Source organism: Oncorhynchus clarkii, chromosome 14 (genome assembly GCF_045791955.1).
Source record: "Oncorhynchus clarkii lewisi isolate Uvic-CL-2024 chromosome 14, UVic_Ocla_1.0, whole genome shotgun sequence".
Lineage (NCBI taxonomy): Eukaryota > Metazoa > Chordata > Actinopteri > Salmoniformes > Salmonidae > Oncorhynchus > Oncorhynchus clarkii.
The window spans coordinates 23233651-23254490 of record NC_092160.1 but is presented as its reverse complement, the minus strand read 5'-3'; the positions used below and the strand labels follow the sequence as shown (position 1 = coordinate 23254490).

At 41.7% G+C, this 20840-nt stretch overlaps 1 protein-coding gene across 4 annotated transcripts in view; it reads left to right on the top strand.

The window, feature by feature from the left end:
• The first annotated feature begins 561 nt into the window (after positions 1–561).
• LOC139366421 (ATPase phospholipid transporting 8A1) overlaps positions 562–20840 on the top strand; it is a 195705-nt gene continuing 175426 nt past the window's right edge. For 2 of the 4 annotated variants that reach the window (XM_071103892.1, XM_071103889.1), the window contains exon 1: positions 590–876. In XM_071103892.1, coding sequence (XP_070959993.1) covers positions 828–876 — 49 coding nt within the window. In that variant the 5' untranslated portion in view covers positions 590–827. Of the gene's footprint in view, positions 877–20840 lie in introns of all 4 variants that reach the window. The other 2 variants (XM_071103888.1, XM_071103891.1) reach the window with 2 other exon arrangements.

The following is a 20840-nucleotide window of genomic DNA, read 5'->3' as shown; positions in this document are numbered from 1 at the left end:
CATGATTTCTGAGACGACAAAATACATTTCACATAACAAATAAATACAGTTGGCTGTTAATTTTGCTAACAGCCTACAGGAAAACAAAATGTTGATGCTTGGGATTTCAGCCTAACCACAAGTAAACACACAAATAACTTGTTCTCAACAAAAAAAGAAATGAATTGTTTTAGGGCTTTAATATCCTAAAATAATTATAAACTCAGCAAATCGCACAGTGGTGACTGCTTCAGGCAGAGACTCATAAATAGCGAACTGTCATTACTTCCCCCTTCATGACTAAACCGCAGTCGCGAATCTCCACAGGAGTCGCTAATGCATCCGCCATGTTGGGTAATACTCCTTACCAATTATTTCTGTATTCTTACATCTTATCGATATAGTCGAAATTAACTGTGAATCTGCATATCTAAATTTTATTTTGCAATATAATTTGAATGATCTCTTTGTTGATTTGATGTGAGCCAGACAGTAATATTTAATTTAGCAATCGTTCCCCCCTCCCTGCATTTGAGATGGTACCGTCCATATTGTGAAGCGGCATCATCCTCATTTCAGTTCATGTGAATCCTCGTTTTGGATCTGACAACGTCTTTCTTCATCAATTCAATGTGTAAAGATATGCAGGGGGGACCCACGAAGTCGCGAGTACATTGTTTTGTCGTTATTCGTTAGCATTTGAAGATACGTTTACCGTCTGTATGAGAGATTTTTTCCCCCGTTGAATGTAGACTGGCCTTGAATCACTAGACGGGTGAAAAGAGGCAGCAAACCGGCGGGAGCAAAGCCGCGTTTGACAGGTGCCATCGCTCGAGCTCTGTGGAGAGATGCCGCCCGTGCAGAAAACGATGTCTGATCTTCGCTCCCGAGTGGAGGGTGAGTAGCTAGATATGCACGTAGCCGGTTGGGTTAATTACAAGTTAAATTCCCACGTTATGCCCCTGTGAGATTGATATCGTTATGTGTGGTTATGTTCAGGGCGCCTGTGTTGGCTAGTTAAATTACAGCAGCCATCGTTAGCTAGCTATTATTATCCAGTTCGCTAACGTTAGTTGGCTAAACTTGACCTCTTCTAGCTACTTAGGTAGCTTTATAGCAAGTATGCATGCAGATATCATACATCAGAATATTATATATAATGTCCGGTGACTAGTATTATGACCGACAGGCAATTTTCTGCATCGTAACCACCACTGCGGTTCGAAAACTGATGCATAAATACACCTTTTCAATCACATGCAATTCCCCCTCATCTCCATGAACGTTACAATGAAAATAAGATACACCTATCATAAGAAAATGTGAAGCTAGATGGCATCCTCAATGATGGGATATCTGTTTAATTTACTAATGACTCAAGATTATCCAAGTCCCTGAAAATAGAATACCACTGTGTGTATAGTATAGAAACAGCGTATTGCTATTTGTAGACATTTTACTTATTTGTAGCTAAAGATCCCTATACTTGTGTTGACAAAGGCGGGGTCGTGGCTTACTCTGGCTATGGTGTTGAAAGTTTAGACATATGCTCGAGGCAAGTTGCAGTCGGTTTGATTTGTATCGATCTCTGTTTCCATTTGTCTGCACTCTGGATGAAATACCATGCCCCAAATGGAATATCCGGATCTCCAGCTGCTTTGAAGGACCAAGTGTTCTGTGAAATGGAAGTGTTAAATTTTTTTTTTTTTATACGAAGACCATGGAACGTGATCTAAATTTGAGTGAACGTTTTATTGATTTTTATTTTTGTGTTTACTTCCTCAGTGCATCACAGCTGCACTGTACATGAAATCTAGACATTTTGAGCTCAGACCATTTTGAATAGAGTATATTTCACTACAACTATTCCACAGCAAAAGCATAGTAAAGCTATTATAGCAGATGATGTGGCTACCAATCGTCTTCTAGGCACTCCCACCATGGCAGTTGGATTGCTTGTTTAGTGGGTGTTATTAAACAAGCATTAGGAAAGAACTTTGAACAAATAGCCTACCTCACCTTATGTTACTTTATTAAAAATGTCTGTAAGCCTAAGGGAAATTGACATCGTTGCACTTCAGCCTAATGAGCCTATTATAAACCTGAGAGACCAAATCCTTGAAGTGCCACGAGCCTTCCCCAAGCCAACACATATCTTATGACAATAGAAGCTGCCTAGCATAACTGGGACTGCTTTTTCTGTGTCATCTGTTCTAGATGATGTGAAAGTGAAAGGTCTGAATTACTCCCAATGCAGCTGAAGCCAGGGGTGATAATTCCATTGTGTTCAATCGAAGGAGCCTGGCCTTTCAAAGGAGAGTGAGATGAGTTTCAATGCATTGTATTGGTAGGTAGGACTCTAAATAATTAAACGAAAGCATAGATTCCGAAGAAGACTGTTGACTGTTGCAGCTGCAGTCACAAGAGTGAGAACATAAATTATGCAAGGCCTGTCACCACCCCAACCCCACCCTCACTACTGCCCTCCACTTATTTTTTTTCCAGTTACAAAGAGCAAACGTTTCCCTTTCTACTTGGCTGTGAAGCTGTCTGGGCCTTATGCCACACCCACCTATCTAAAGAAAAAGTATCCTATTTTTCTGCGGAAGCACTTTTCTGAACATTGGAATCGATTAGGGCCTGCCCTGTCTGACAAGTCCGTCGTGACCTATCCTGTCCCAGCAAGTACTTTTGTTCTTCTCTCTCTCAACTTGTTATTTTGCTGCATATCCTGCCCCCATCCTCCTGTTCCTTGCATCCCCTCCCTTCCTGTTGTGATTTTTTTTATCACTGCAGTACATCAGGGCCCTGTTTCCATCAAGAAAGGGCAGCCCTCTGCCAGGCTTACCACCTAATCCACCCGTGGCCTGTCTGTCAGCTTCTCTGTGCGACATCACACTCCCCAGTCTCTCCAGCACGTGCCGCTTGGCTTCCCTCCGCTGTGGGGACATCAGACGTCACGGCTCGCGCTGCCCTCACTGGGCCCAGGCCATGTTGCTAAAACAGCCTTATCTGAGAACTGTGTGTAGACTGGGGCCTGGGTGATATGAGAGGCCATCTACACGTGTACAGAACCAGGCAAGGCATTGACAGGTAATGGCACCCAGGACTTTCAAAGATGGGTTCGGTGTGCGCTGTGAATTGTCCACATCTCTTACGAGGAGGCGTGTGTGTGCTATAAGCTCAGATGAGATCCTTTTGAAAGGAGCGATGATTGCTGTTGAGGGATATCCCCCAGATGGAATGGGTTCAATAAGTCTTAATTGACAGATGTCAGCAACCACCATCCTCTTTTTTTGTTTAATGACCTGTTTCACCTGCTTGTCTACAATCACCACATACAGACCCCAGCCCAGCCTCCACCTGGCCAGGTAAAGTAGCCCAGACCCAACCTGGCCAGGTAAAGAAACCCAGACCCCACCTCCACCCCGGACCCCACCTGGCCAGGCAAAGTAGCCCGGACCCCAGCTGGCCAGGTAAACTAGCCCAGAGAGAATCACATTGGTCACATCAAGAGCTTAGTGCTTGTGTGTCTGTTCTGCCCATTCACATAAATACCTAATCCTCCACCATTCTGCTTTGTTCTAACATAAATATTATTCACAAGAAACACACTTAACAGAGTCTACCCCCTTCGCTCTTTCCCCTTCTCTCTCTCTCTCTCTTGCTCTTTCCCCTTCTCTCTCTCTCTCTCTCTCTCCCCTTCTCTCTCTCTCTCGCTCTCCCCTTCTCTCTCTCTCTCGCTCTCTCCCCTTCTCTCTCTCTCGCTCTCTCCCCTTCTCTTGCTCTCTCCCCAGATTCCTTTTCCTATCGCTTCCTCAAGGTGTCAACAGTCTTCAGACATAGTTTCAGGCTTTTATTTTGAAAAATGAGGCAGAAAGATAACACCGCATCAGGTTGTCACATGAGTTTTGCTCACGCAACAGAGTTCAGACAGCCATTTCCTTTCCCTCTCCTACTTGATATATTATCGATTATATATTTTAAAAACAACCTGAGGATTGATTATAAAAAAACGTTTGACATGTTTCTGTGGACATTACGGATATTATTTGGAATTTTTGTCTGCGTTGTCGTGACCGCTCGATCCTGTGGATTTCTGAACATAATGCGCCAAACAAACGGAGGAATTTTGGATATAAAAATAGTCTTTATGGAACAAAAGGAACATTTAATGTGTAACTGGGAGTCTCCTGAGTGAAAACATCCGAAGATCATCAAAGGTAAACGATTAATTTGATTGCTTTTCTGATTTTCGTGACCGAGCTACTTGATGTTAAGTGTACTTAATGTTTTGTCGAGCGATCAATACATTTACACAAACACTTGGATTGCTTTCGCTGTAAAATATATTTTCAAAATCGAAATGACAGGTGGATTAACAAAAGGCTAAGCTGTGTTTTGCAATATTCCACTTGTGATTTCATGAATATAACTTTTTTTTTGTAATATTATGTGAATGTGGCGCTATGCTATTCAGCGGTTGTTGATGACAATTATCCTGCAAAAGGGATGGGTAGCGTCAAGAAGTTGCTTTAGCCCCTACCCAAACGCTGACCATTTCACTTGCCCTAGCAGAGCTGGTTAGGCTGTTTTCATGTTATCCAGAGTTTTAGTGACTAACTGCTCCTGGCAACAATTTAATTACGCTTTTATGCCGACATTTACTGACACCGCGTAACACCTGTTTGAATATGGCCTTTCTTAAGTCCATCAGTTATTCTTCGCTCTGGCACACTCCGATGAGATATTATAGTAGCATGTTACTTTATAGATGTTTTGGATATGAAGTGTGAAAATGCTAATATAAGTGCCATTGACTTGCATTGTACTTTTGCCACATGCTAAAAAGTAATCATTGGTAACAGTGGCCAGGTAAACAAAACCAAAGCATGGGTTTTGTTCATAGACTGGAAACTAATATGTAAATAACTAATAGCAGGAACGGCTCCATCTACTGGTCAGAACCTGTTCACTTCAAAATGTAGGATGGGACATTTCCCTAAACAGGGGAAAAAACAAATGACAGATTGAAGAAACAATATGCCAAGCCGCCGCTCCATACTATTTATCAGACATTGAGAACTGATACTAAATACTTGTTGTTGGGGTGGGATTGGCATGGGGTATGGAGGGTCCTATGGGGGTGTTTGACCATTTATTTGGATTCCTCGGGTCTTACTCATTGTTATGATGCAGTTTGGCCCAAATTGGATGTTTCTACTGTATTTATTGAATATTATGTGAATCCTATCAATTAAAATGACCAATTTGGGTGCAATCAATTAGCTTAATTTCTCAGAACAAATTATATTTAAACAAATTAATGTTGCAGGAATTATAATATTATTTGGTTCTAACTACAGAAACAATCTGGCGGGTGCATGGCTTGCTGAAATGACATAGAACGACCTTGACAGGATTGGCGTCTGGTCTGCCCATGTGCCTGGCGGATCACCGGCTGATAATGTGACACAAAAGCCCAACCCGCCATTAAATCCCTTGTCTGGGGTCAGAAGCCTGTCATACCAAGTCCCCCCCCCCCGGCCCCCCTCTATTCTCCTCCCGCGCCGCACCCTCACGAGGGTATCTCCTTTTTATATTTTCCACTTCATGTCCTTCCTTCCATCACCGCGCTACCCTCGGACTAATATCCATTTCCCCCCATTCTCTCATTCTCTTTGGCTCACCTCAAAGAGACAACCACTCTTCTGTCTCTAAGTCAGTGTAGATAGCAGATGAGGGTTGATACAAGTGTTGGTACAATAGCCTAATCCTCCCTGCATGCACAGAGCTGTGTGAATATGCAGTAATTTGTGCACTGCCATGCTCATATTATTGATTGGCTCATGATCTTAAGATGAAGAGGGCCTACAAGCCCAATACTGTAAACCAGCACATGAAAGAGAGCCTATTGCACGCATTTTCATCAGTAGGACCCCATTGCTGACAGGTAATGATTGTCTTTCTGCCCCTCCACGTTAATCGATTTGATCCTTTGATCTCAGCCCAGATCAATCTTATTTAAGAGCTATTCTGGCAACCATGGCACACCACACCTATAATAACCACATTTCATACCCCACACATCAGCCTAGTGTACACCCAGCACAGGAACATAATTCAATACTCGGCTCCAGCACGGGAACATAACTCATTTTTTATTTTTATTTTTTTATTTAACCAGGTAGGCTAGTTGAGAACAAGTTCTTATTTGCAACTGCGACCTGGCCCAGATAAAGCAGTTCGACACACAACAACATAGTTACATGTGGAATAAACAAACATATAATCAATACGCCGCTCCAGCACGGGAACATGACTCAATACTCGGCTCCAGCATCATTTATGGAATCTCTATAGGAGAGAGTTGAGAAAAAGCCTTTTCCTCTGGCTTCTCTTACCATCTACCTGCCTGCTATGTGTTTGTGAGGGAGAGGGGTCAAGCGTACATATCAAATGTTATTGTTCACATACAGGTATTTAATAGATGTTATTGCTAGTGATGCACCAATATAACATTTTTGACCGATATCTTCCTTGCCCCCAAAAAATATGCAGCCTTTTAAGAATTCTAGTACAGTTAAATAGTTAGACCGCTGCGTCCATGTGTGTTAAGGCACTGCATCTCAGTGCAAGAGGACTGTAGTGCATCGTCACTACAGTCTCTGGTTCGAATTCGGCCGTGATTTGGAGTCCCATATGGCGGCGCACAATTGGCCCAGCGTTGTCCGGGCCGTCATTGTAAATGAGAATTTGTTTTTTAACTGACTTGCCTAGTTAAATAAAGGTTACACACACACATACACCACACTGACCAAAAATGTCTTTTGTTGGCATTATCTTATGTCCCCATTACCAGTAAAACATAATCAAAACATATTTCTTTCACTTTCTTGCTGTGCTGTTTCGTTATTCGTTTGTTCAGTCGTTTCATTCTCAACCAGGATTTCTATGGAACGCTGTTTGGGTCTTGTATGTCAAAAAATATAAATGTCAAATAACACGTTTTTGACGTGTCAAATAATATTGTTGACCAATCAGGACCTGAATATGACTGCACGTCACATCATTTAACGCATTCTTAAATGTTTTACGTAGTTATTACACATTGACTACACTATCACTCATATTTCATATGTCACAAAAGATTCATCGATACGTATGCCATAATATGCTGGTAGTTGTCTTGCGCACCTAGGGTGCTGGTCATAAAAAAAATCTAACTATCTCATGGATGCAAACAATGTTCTTCCCCAAAAACATAGCAAAACGACAATCTAGGTGTCATCATCGAAAACAACCCAATTTTACAAGACAGTTCTTATTTGATGAATGGTGGTTGGACCCATCTTTGTGAAGCTAGCCACAATAAGGATTAGCCACAATAGTGGACTTTGTGATTAGCCTTCAAAATAAAAGTATGGCATTCTATTTGTATTCATTTGCATCACTGTCGATGACATACTTTTATTTTGAAGGCAAACCGAAAATTCCACTATTGTGCCTATTCCTTATTGTGGCTAGCTTCACAACACATAACCCGGTCCGGTCGAACCTCACTAGCCAGATGACGCTAGCTGGCTGCTTATAATGTTAGCTTTGGGCAACTGGGTTAATTAGCTGGCTAGCTATTTATTTTCATGAACTAAGATTCAATTTCAATAAGCGAACAACAAGTGGCAACCTAGCTAATACTTGCTCACAAGATTCCTAAATCATTGCTAAGAATAATGAAAATACACCCTCTAAGGTGCAGGGTTGAGTAACCGGATGTTAATCGGCTAGTGATGGCTATTTTAAGTCTGATGGCCCTTGAGATGTTGAAGCTGTTTGTCGATTACTCGGTCCCAACTTTGGTGCAACTGTACTGACCTCGCCTTCTGGATGGTAGCTGGGTGAACAGGCCGTGGCTCAGGTGGTTGGTTGTCCCTGATTTTACTTTTGCCTTTCCAGTGACATCGGGTGCTGTAGGTGTCCTAGAGGGCAGGCAGTGCTGCGCCTTCTTCACCACACTGTCTGTGTGGGTGGACCATTTCAGATGGTCAGAGACGTGTACGCCGAGGAACTTGAAGCTTTTCACCTTCTCCGCTGTGGTCCTGTCGATACGAATAGGGGCATGCTCTCTCTGCTGTTTCCTGAAGTCCACTATCAGCTCCTTGGGTTTTTTTTTGCCGTTGAGGTTATTACATGAGCAGGCCACTGTAGAACAACACACATTCTAGTAAGCGGTCAATGCGATCATGCCACAGCAGGACTGCAAGGTCAGGTGAGAAGGCGATGGCCGACATTCCACGGAAAGGCAACACCATCAATGGTCAGGAAACTGAAACCGAAGTTGCCCTTGGGCATGGGCCCGGAGTCTTGTGTTTTACGACCCTGCTCGTGACTTGGTACAACTAACCTACAGTGGTTCTTCCTTTTAAAAGTTTTGTAGTACTGCAGCACACAAGCTGCCACAGAATTCTATGGCACATTATTTAAGTGTCAGCTATTGTTGCCTTTTAATGCTAGTTAGTGCTAGTTGGACCACCAAAAGGCATCTTTGTGAAGCATTTTACTTTTTTAATATTGGCTGTACTAGAGAAATGTAAAACCTTTTTTTGTAAGAACGCAGTATATGGGATTGGTTTTAAGAAATTTTATTAATATTATGGAATTTCTATTCCAAGAAAAACGAAACTCTGACAACGTGACCGGTCGAGAGTAGGCTACTGTACTAAGAGCAAAAATAATCCTAACATTTCCACACCCTAATTGTAGGCTATCCAATACCCAAACGGAGATTCAGTGAAAATAAAAATGTAATTGATTTATCAATGCCAGTCCCCATGCTTGTCTCAGAGCAGTGCGAATCGGTGCTGAAATGACCACATGTATATCAGTGATATTTATTCCCATAGTAATTCATTATGGATCCATAACAAAATAAACATCTCCGTTACAATTATAATGCATGGTTAATAATAAATTAATATATTTGTAGGGGTTGATGCATTTTTTTGTTCGGGCAAATCTGGTTTTGGAGTACTTAAAACAATGCCTTTGGTGGATCATCATCAAGAGAGAGGGTCCAGCATATCCATCCAGAAGGCGATGTTGAGCTAATGTAGGCTAATGCGATTAGCATGAGGTTGTAAGTAACAAGAACATTTCCCTGGACATAGACATATCTGATATTGGCAGAAAGCTTAAATTCTTGTTAACCTAACTGCACTGTCCAATTTACAGTGAAATACTACCATGCTATTGTTTGAGGAGAGAGCACAATTTTGAACATGAAACATTATTAATAAACAAATTAGGCACATTTGGGCAGTCTTGATACAAAATTTAACAAATGCCATGGTTCATTGGATCATTCTAAAACTTTGCACATTGCTGCCATCTAGTGGGTAAAATCTAAATTGCACCTGGGCTGGAATAATACATTATGGCCTTTCTCTTGCATTTAAAAGATGGTACAAAAAAATACAAAGGAACATTTTTTTTCTTTATATTTTACCAGATCTATTGTGTTCTCCTACATTCCTTTCACTTTTCGACAAACGTAAGTGTTTCTTTTCAAATGGTACCAAGAATATGCATATCCTTGCTTCAGGGCCTGCGCTACAGGCAGTTAGATTTGGGTATGTCATTTTTGGCAAAAATGGGGGAAAAAAAGGTGGCGGATCCTTAAGAGGATTTAAACCTGAATACTGATGTAGCTACTGTGCCTTTTGCAAGCTTAGGATTTGATATCTGGCTCATCTGGCAAGGTCACGCCTTTGGTTCTGACTTCTAAACTTGAAATATCCTTGTTCATGGTAATGAGAGAGAGAGAGAGAGAGAGAGGGGAATGCAGAACGTTTACACTCTGTCAGTACATGTTATTGTTAGACATCAGGTATTCTATGGAAAGGAGATGGGCCACAGTCTGGTTGCAGTTGTTGGGTTGTAATTTGAAATACTTCCTACACCAGAAGATGATGGATATTTGTAGGAGGAATGTGTATGGTGGGGTAAATTAAGGTTGGATATGAGCCAGGGGCTTGGAATGTTACGAAGTAAGGAAAAGGCAATCACGTGGTTGCAGTCACTGATAAGGGTAGATTAGTGAGGAATGGGGGCCCAGGTCAGGTCACATTAAGGGAGAAGGAAGAGTTTATTACCAATATCACTTAACTTCCTGTCTGGCAACAGATGTATTGGGCTGTCCAGATGTGTAAGGAGGAGACTCGGTGTAGGAGGAAGGTTTAAATGCCAGGGCTTGTGTAAATGTGTTTTTGTCTAATGCAGCTGTGTGACCCAGTGGGCGAATAAACTTGGTTTGAGCTTTACTAGTTGTCCGTGAATTTTTTAAACTTTGTTTATTTAGAACATAATAGTTCAAAGGAACAATCATGTGTTTCAGTCAGCCTCTGCTTGTTATTTACTATCCGATGTGGCTTGGCTGAGGTGTCGGAACTGTCAGTTACCTCCCAAGATCCCCCGGCAAACTGTATCGGATGCTAGCAGATACTCATAGACTTCGTCATTGTGCTAACGCTAGTTAGGCTCGGGAAACTTCCTCCATACTGGACACAGACATAAAAATGCTATGCACAAGTTAATCAGGGAAATAGATAAAGGGCCTCATTGCCAAAATCCCAAAGTGTCCCTTTAATAATTCAACAGGAAGCATCAAATATGCATGTCCCTGTGGTGTGTGCTTAAGTGAGTTTTAGAAATCCTTCAGCGTATGTTGGAGTGGAACTGGACCGACTAATGTAAAGTAGGTCTATTGACACGTGGTTAGTTATGATGAATTTAATTGGATGTGACTCACCATTCTCCTAGCTGACAGAAACACCCAGGGTCAGGTTCATTAGAGCATGCAAAGGAAAATGAGCGCTTCTTATTGGACAAGTCCAGGTAGTCCCTCTTGTTGTCTTGAGCAATCCTTACAGACGAAACACAGCACTGCTTTTCTCCACATGGATACTACAGGTGTAGGATCTTAATTTGACCTATAATGTTACAGTAAAATGATCCTACAGCAATAGGATTTGAAGGTCCTGTACTGGCGTGGTCTGCCGTTGTGAGGCCTGTGGGATGTAGTGCCAAATTCTCTAAAATTACGTTCTAGGTGGTTTATGGCAGTGAGATTAACATTCAGTTAAAAAAACTCTGGTGGACATACCTGCCGTGAGCATGCCAATTGCACGCTCCCTCAACTTGAGACATCTGTGGCATTGTGTTGTGAGACACAACTGCACATTTTAGTGGCCTTTTATTGACCCCAGCACAAGGTGCACCTATGTAACGACCATGCTGTTTAATTAGTTTCTTGATATGCCACACCTGTCAGGTGGATGGATTATCTTGGCAAAGGAGAAATGCTCACTAACAGGAATGTTAACACATTTGTGCACAAAATTTGAGAACTCTGCTTTTGTGCTCTTGGAACATTTCTGGGATATTTTATTTCATCTCATGAAGCATGGGACCAACACTTTTACATGTTGCGTTTTATATTTTTGTTTAATATCCATATTTTAGTGCAAAAAAAAATGTGGTAATTAACTACAATGACAAATCAATTGTGGCTACTTGTCCAGTCTGTTTCTTTTACGAATGCTATGTTTGGTTAGTAGACACGGAGAGGGAGAGAAGAGACACAAGAATTCACAATCAAGAGGGATAGAAAACATTTGCTTCGCGAGGCATCTCTACCTGAAAATACATAATCTAAGTGATTGATAGTTCAGAGGGCCTGTTGTCCGGACTTCTGGCAGTCTCTATGGGGGTGCCACAGGGCTCAATTCTCGGCCCGACTCTCTTCTCTGTATACATCAATGATGTTGCTCTTGCTGCTGGTGATTCTCTGGTACACCTCTACGCAGACGACACCATTCTGTATACTTCTGGCCCCTCTTTGGACACTGTGTTAACTAACCTCCAGACGAGCTTTAATGCCATACAACTCTCCTTCCGTGGCCTCCAACTAGAGGTCGACCGATTTAATCGGAATGGCCAATTTAATTAGGGCCGATTTCAAGTTTTCATAACAATCAGAAATCTGTATTTTTGGGTGCCGATTTATAAATTAAAAAAAAAAAAAAAAAAAATTATACCTTTTTATTTAACTAGGCAAGTCAGTTAAGAACACATTCTTATTTTCAATGACGGCCTAGGAACGGTGGGTTAACTGCCTTGTTCAGGGGCAGAACGACATATTTTCACCTTGTCAGCACGGGGGACCCAATCTTGCAACCTTAACTAGTCCAACGCAATAACGACCTGCCTCTCTCGTTGCACTCCACAAGGAGGCTGCCTGTTGCTCGAATGCAGTAAGCCAAGGTAAGTTGCTAGCTAGCATTAAGCCTATCTTATAAAAAACAATCATAATCACTAGTTAACTACACATGGTTGATGATATTACTAGATATTATTTAGCGTGTCCTGCGTTGCATGTAATCTGACTGAGCATACAAGTATCTAAGTATCTGACTCAGCGGTGGTAGGCAGAAGCAGGCGCGTAAACATTAATCCAAACAGCACTTTCGTGTGTTTTGCCAGCAGCTCTTCGTTGTGCGTCAAGCATTGCGCTGTTTATGACTTCAAGCCTATCAACTCCCGAGATGAGGCTGGTGTAACCGAAGTGAAATGGCTAGCTAGTTAGCGTGCTAATAGCGTTTCAAACATCACTCGCTCTGAGCCTGTGGTTGTTTCCCTTGCTCTGCATGGGTAACGCTGTTGTGTTGCTGGTTCGAGCCCAGGGAGGCGCGAGGAGAGGGACGGAAGCTATACTGTTACACTGGCAATTCTAAAGTGCCTATAAGAACATCCAATAGTCAAAGGTTAATGAAATACAAATGGTATAGAGGGAAATAGTCCTATAATACCTATAATAACTACAACCTAAAACTTCTTACCTGGGAATATTGAAGACCCATGTTAAAAGGAACCACCAGCTTTCATATGTTCTCATGTTCTGAGCAAGGAACTGAGAAGTTAGCTTTCTTACATGGCACATATTGCACTTTTACTTTCTTCTCCAACACTTTGTTTTTGCATTATTTAAACCAAATTGAACATGTTTCATTATTTAGTTGAGGCTAAATTGATTTTATTGATGTATTATATTAAATTAAAATACATGTTCATTCAGTATTGTTGTAATTGTCATTTATTACAAATTTAAAAAATAAAACAAAATCGTCCGATTTTATTCGGTATCTGCTTTTTTGGTCCTCCAATAATCGGTATCGCCATTAAACTCATAATCGGTCGACCTCTAGTCCAGAGTAGTGATGCTGGTTGGGTGAGCAGGTGCGGGCAGAGGTCGGTTGAATTGCATGCATTTAGTTTTCCCTGTGTTTACGAGCAGTTGGAGGTAGAGGTTAACAACGCAGATACCGATTATTGGAGGACCTAAAAAGCAGATACCGAATAATCTGCCGATTTTGTTTTTATTTATTTGTAATAATGGCAATTACAACAATACTGAATGAACACTTTAACTTAAAAAAAGAATAATTAAAAAAAGAAAAAATCGGCAAATCGCCGCCCAAAAATATTGTTATGAAAACTTGAAATCTGCTCTAATTAATCGGCTGATTAATCGGTAGACCTCTACTCTGGACGGCTCTGACTTAGAATACGTGGACAACTACAAATACCTAGGTGTCTGGTTAGACTGTAAACTTTCCTTCCAGACTCATATGAAGCATCTCCAATCCAAAATTAAATATAGAATTGGCTTCCTATATCGCAACAAAGCATCCTTCACTCATGCTGCCAAACATACCCTCGTAAAACTGACCATCCTACCGATCCTCGACTTCGGTGATGTCATCTATAAAATAGCCTCCAACACTCTACTCAACAAATTGGATGCAGTCTATCACAGTGCCATCCTATTTGTCACCAAAGCCCCATACACTACCCACCATTGCAACCTGTACGCTCTCGTTGGTTGGCCCTCGCTTCATACTCGTCGCCAAACCGACTTGCTCCTGGTTATCTACAAGTCTCTGCTAGGTAAAGCCTCGCCTTATCTCAGCTCACTGGTCACCATAGCAGCACCCAGATGTAGCACGCGCTCCAGCAGGTATATCTCACTTGTCACCCCCAAAGCCAATTTCTCCTTTGCTCGTCTTTCCTTCCAGTTCTCTGCTGCCAATGACTGGAACGATCTGCAAAATTCTCTGAAGCTGGAGACTCTTACCTCCCTCACTAGCTTTTAGCACCAGCTGTCGGAGCAGCTCACAGATCACTGCACCTGTACATAGCCCATCTGTAAACAGCCCATCTATCTACCTACCTCATCCCCATACAGTATTTATTTATTTATCTTGCTCCTTTGCACCCCAGTATCACTACTTGCACATTCATCTTCTGCACATCTACCATTCCAGTGTTTAAATTGCTATATTGTAATTACTTCGCCACCATGGCCTATTTATTGCCTTAACTCCCTTATCTTACCTCATTTGCACTCACTGTACATAGACTTTTTGTTTTCTTTTTTTCTGCTGTATTATTGACTATGTTTTGTTTAATCCTTGTGTAACTCTGTGTTGTATGTGTCGAATTGCTATGCTTTATCTTGGCCAGGTCGCATTGCAAGTGAGAACTTCTTCTCAACTAGCCTACCTGGTTAAATAAAGGTGAAATAAAATAAAGAAATAAAATAGTTGGTATTCAGCAGTCAAGTATGCCTTATTTACTTTAAAGAACTATTAAAATAGTGGTTTTTGTCAGACCGTATAAGCAGCATCTCTATAGAGATGAGATAACGACTTGGAATGAAATGGGCCTAATAAAGTAATCAAATTAAACAAATGTAATTTTAACAACTGAAATATTTTTTTAAAGTAATGTCAGTACATGATGGTTAATAAGTGAAAAGCGGTAATGGGCAGTCACTACCATCATGGGACTTGTATTAATTGTTTTATTCTGTGTTAAGGCATTCAACCCATAATGCACTTAATGTAAACTGTTTGTTTAAAAAAAAAATGAAAACAAAATCGAAAATGTGATTATTTTTTAATCGAACAGACCTCAAAGCACACATTGCTCAGCACTATTGTTAATATAACTTTTTTTTTTATTGTGGGTTTTCAGTGAGTTCATGTAAATCACGAAGTGATGCAGGAAAATTCTCAGCAACAAAAGTGATCAAATTAACATCCTTCATCTGTAGATGCTACTGCAGGTTGTAAAAGTGCTTTTATGAGATTTGATAACATCATCAGGAAGCGACTATGAAAGCTGGGTCTGTTGCCACGATAACAGTGAAGGAACCCAACATATAATGTGATGGGCTAAAATCCTTTGTACACACTAATTAAAGAGATTTATATTGAGTAATTTTACATTTTACAAAACACAGAACAGGTGTTCTGGGAAGAGAAATACATTTCAATGATATGCAGTATTCTTAAAAATACATCACTACTTTATTTTCCAAAGTCTCTTACTTTTGAATGCCTCCAAATTATTTTGCAGCTTTGAAAACAAAGGAACCGTAAGGAACTGACGTTGACACAATAGTGTGCCTGTCTGCACGACTGGTATTGTCTATTTTCTGCCCTCCCGCCTTTATAAAAATACTTATAGCTTGCTGTTATAGCTTGCTGTTATAGCTTGCTGTTGTGACACCACGTGCTGGCATCTCCGCTCCATTATTCATAAATTCCCATGTAGCCAAAAGGTCTCTTCCCCTACCTGATGATCCCACACTAAGCTCCTGATGTCACAGCCCCTTGCTCATAGCCCCCAGTCCCCTTCCCCTTGCTGATGTCACAACAGCCCAAGCCCCCCTGTTTCCAGCCCCCAGCCCCCTGCCTCCAGTCCCTACTTTAGTCTGCCTCAGCCTATGGAAAGACAGCTAGAGTGATGGGGGGAGTCTTAATTCCATAGTGTCCTGTTGTTTTTGTGAGCACTGGTTGCAGTATTGTGATCTGATGAGATGATTGTATAACTCTCAAGAGTTAAATTAGATCAGTAGCTAGCTAGCTAGGGACCAGCCAGGGAGTTGATGCTAGCTAGTATAAAGGAATTTCTTCTCTAACCATGAATGAGGGATGTGTTGAAGTAGGCCTACTGGTAATCTATTTCTAGCTAAATTGACATGTTAGTCATTTAGCAGACACTTATCCAGTGTGATTTGCAGTAGTAAGTGCATACGTTTTTTAATATATTTTTTTGTACTGGTCCCCAGTGGGAATCGAACACACAACGTTGGCGCCATGCTCTACAAGAAGAGCAACACGGGACTAGATAGGACCTTACTCTTCATGAATACATGGCTCTCTGCCTGCTGAAATATGTATCAACCATACATGAATTATACAACGCCATTGGTTGTGATGGGCTGTACACAAACAGGACAATGCGTTCAGTGGATCACGGGTCAGGCATGGCTTATAGACCATGTCTTCGGGACCCATTCGCTCACAATAGACTTGTGCCATGACTATCATACTGGATAGTCCAGGGTTAGGGCGTGGCTATATAACGACAGCTTTTCGTCTCCAAATGACTCAGAAATTGACAATCGAGGAGACAATTTAGCTAGGCCTACGTCACAAATATTTGACCATTCGCAACCACCTCCTAATTTCATTTTATCATGGTCGCCTATTACGTTCAGTGTATTTTTGATTGTGTCAATACCGGGACAAGTGCTATGATGATGCACGTTCTCTTTTTATAGTGCCTCTTCTAATGTCAGTCTCCTCTCTCTCCTCGTTCATGCAGTTGCCTGGAGCTGTTTTTCCCCCTCCATGATTTTATTGAATGAAAGATCAGAGAGCCACCGCTCTGGAAAGACCATATGCCTCCATTGTATCTTGTTATCGACCTGCCCATGAGTCTCACAGCTTCATTAGGGGCTTTTTCAATACCCCATCGGTTACACTGCAATGCTTCGACCCATTTCTATTGGATACGGTAATATAGATTTTTGTATCCTTTTGATGATGGCTTCTACACCCCAGGGGTTGAGTGGTATTTGAACGATTATTATATTGGTATCATATTTCTAGTGTGCCTTAGTCATCAAGGCACCTGGAGTGGATGACTGTAATTATAGTCATAGCAGCTATTGACTGGGGAAAGCGCTATAAACGGCAGCACGGCAAGCGAGATCTTTTGTGATGGCTCAATTTGAACCAGAGCACGAATAACCGGAATAGCCATTTTGCTATCACAAATGGCTATGCTGTTATTGATTTCTAGGTTCTGTCCCCGAGCTGAAACGACATGCATTAAAAGTCCATGACATTCTCATCCTGGACCATAATAATAAGCCACTTCACTATTTTCACTGTGACAATTTGTTTAATATCAGTGAAGGTGCTGTGTGATGTTTTCAACTTCTGGCACATCAGCTCAGGGGGTGCTACTGCTTTTCCAGGTCATTAAGCGATTTCTTCTGTTTATTCTGAATGATTCTCTGGTCACGACAGGCAGTATAGAGTAACACATTTTGGTATCAACTCTATTGTTACTGTCATGCTGCCACCAGATGCATTTAATCCTTCTTGGTGTTGACAGTCATGCAGCAATAATGTTTCAACACCCCCCCCCCCCAGCCTGACCCATGCTAATACATTACTCCTCTCCCTATCTACAGACATGGACGTAAACCAGATATGCACGGAGATTAAGCTACACTATACGGTGTAATATCATACTAGTATAGCATTTTAAAACCAACACGTATGTGATGAGGCTACTAGCCATAGGCCTATGTTTTTGGTATTCATTTATTATGCAGTGAGCACAGTTGGACAATTGGCCCTTCAGATATAAATGGAGAAAGCATATGAGCTTAAGCCTTTATGCTATTTACTCTCACTTTTTGTATTCCAACCTGTTTTCTAAAATAATTGGTGGATAACTATCTACCAAATCTTCTCTGGTGAAATATATGACACTTGGAAGAATATCAAAACACATGCATGTTGCTTACTGCAGAGCTGTTGGACCATTTAACTGACACCGCTATCTGCCATATTAGGCTTCTCTCCTATTAAAATGGTTTGTCTTTAGAAATTACAAGAACAGGTCTTGGTGACTGATTAGCATATTGCTGTACCGTGGAGGCTGAGGATAAAACAAAGAAAGGATTTCCCATGTCTGTTGGTTCCAGAGTATTTGTGAAACTGAGTGCACTCGTTTCCTCTGACAGAAAGGGAGAATCAGGAGAGAGTGTGAGAGAGGGAGATGCCTCTGCCAGTGCCATGCCAGGCCCAGTTTTTCCCTGGTGGGCACCCCTTCCACAATCTGTTTCCCTCTTAGTGTCCATTGTTCTGTCTGTCTGTCTGTTAGCTGACACAAGCAATAATCCTGTCATCTGGCCCACGTCCAAAGTCATTACGCCACTTGCCACCATTGATTCCTCCTCTGTAGGCTTCCCCTCCAGAGTGGCATGCTTCTGCTTGATCTCTCCATACGCCGGGCCCAAAACAACTAGAGAGATATGGTTCACCCGGTCTCTCAACTCCTCCACCCTCTCACACTTGGCAGTTATATTGGCAGCTAGCATAGCTGACCTGGTTGCTGTGGAGGGGGGGTATAATATTAGGGGGTGGGAGTATAACATTGGGGGGATTGTATTAGGGGGAGGGGGGTTGTATTAGCAGGGGGGGTTGTATTATTTTGGGGTATATTGGGGGGGGGGGGTTATTATGAAACAGTGTATAAGGTTCTCTGCCTGTCTCTTGCTCTCCCTCACGCTGTCTTTATTGGCGTATGGGTAGTTAAGCCGTGACTTGCCTAAGGTTAATGAAATTAGCGCCGAGCCGATGCAACGAGTCCACTGGGGAATACTAAGAGCAGCTTCCCACTGAGAATGTGTCAGTGGCTGAGCCATTTATTCTCACAATGTGTCTTTGGAGGAAGTGAAATGGATAGGAGTAAGACTCATCCAGTAAAAGCCTCTGTCAGGGAAGTTGGCGCATAAGGCTATTCTGATAATAGAACCCCCCCCATGGGTTGACATGCCGAGGTAAACTGAAACCGTGCTTGCTGAAGCTAGTGAACGGCACAGTTGTTCAGTTAATTTAGAATTGGGGCCATGCATGCATGTACGCACTTCAAAGAGGTTTCCATGTTTATTTTCTCTCTTCCTGGGAGATTTAGCTAGGTGGAATTATGTAACTGTTCAACAGGCAATAATCCTTTTTATGTTTCTAACAAAAGGCAGAGATATTATTAGGTAGGCTAGATTGCTTGGCAGCATTGCTAAATTTTTGCTCTAGTCAGTAATTACCACCTGTACATGGCTTACAACTTAGTGGACGCCTTAAATACGATTAATAGAGAACATTTGACATTTTAGTCATCTATCAGGCACTCTTATCCAGAGTGACTTACACTTAGTGCATTCATCTTATGATAGCTGGGTGAGACAACCACATTTCAGTCATAAATACTTTATTGAGGAAAAAATTATCAGCAAAGTTGGTGCTAGTAGGAAAAGACAACTGTGTTATCCCACCTTTATGACACTAATGTCAATGGACTGTCACCTCCCTTCAAGATCCACAGTACATTGGCTAATGTACAAATTAGAATGTCTTTTGGGCCCACCTTTATTCTTTGGTGCAACATCCTCCTACATTAATTGTATTCACCAGCTTACCAGATGTAAAAGGGAGGGAGTGAGAGGGCCAAGTTTTGCAGTAGCACCAACCCTTGCTGGTGCAATGCACCACCTAGCCTACTACATAGCACAGACTCCCACTGTGTGGGCTCGTTCAGAGCGAAGAGAGACACTACATCAATCACAGCTGCTCAGCCGGTGCTTGCCGATGTCCCTATCCCCGCTAGTCCACAGACCTTATGCTGCAGTCATCAATTATACCAACTCCTTATTCTCATTTGTCAGTGACTGGATTATTCCAGGCTGTTTTTTTTCTTAATTACACTTATTTGATCGGGATTTACAAAAGGTTCCATGTGAATGTCATATCACCCTCTTTAACAGCTGTCGTGCTTGGTGACGTGCTACACATGCTTGGTGACGTGCTACACATGCTTGGTGACGTGCTACACATGCTTGAAGCTAAGTGTAGCCTATGTTTTTTGTTCCCCCACTTTGCTTCTGTCATTTTTGCAGAGAAAAGGGCAGGTAGCATAAACGTAACCACATGTAACATATATAGATTTAGATTTAGATTTCATTACTATACACATCAAAAGTCCCAATGCAAAGTATTTTTCCAAGTCATTTCATAAAACTGATCAGAATGCTGAAGTCATGTCGGAAAATGTTTTTCTAGTGTGTGATATAATATGGAGGACCCAGCAAGCCAGCATATTCCCTATAATATAAATTCCAACACTAATAACTTAAAATGTATACCTTTAAATTAAACCATTGTTTGTACTGATGACTACTGGTTCCAATTAAAATGTTAAAATATTTACAAGCAAATACTGTATGAATTTTACAATTCGATTTGCAAGGCTTCTAGCCAACTTGCCTGCCAACGGTTAGCCCAACTTGCCTGCCAACGGTTAGCCCAACTTGCCTGCCAACGGTTAGCCCAACTGGCCTGCCAACGGTTAGCCCAACTGGCCTGCCAACGGTTAGCCCAACTGGCCTGCCAACGGTTAGCCCAACTGGCCTGCCAACGGTATGTTAGCAACTGGCTGACTCATGCACTGCTATCAACAGCTAGCTTACAAGCTACAGTAAAGTAAACCAATATTTTGGAAATACGTAACGCCATCTAACCAGTTATCAAAGAGTGTTCACTATATGCAATTATCTTAGCCAGCAAGCTAGCCAGCCAGGGAATTAGTTATTTAGCCAACTAGCTATTAGCTTAGCCAGCCTAGCCAACCAGCACGGTTATGGTCAGCAAGCTAGAGCCCAA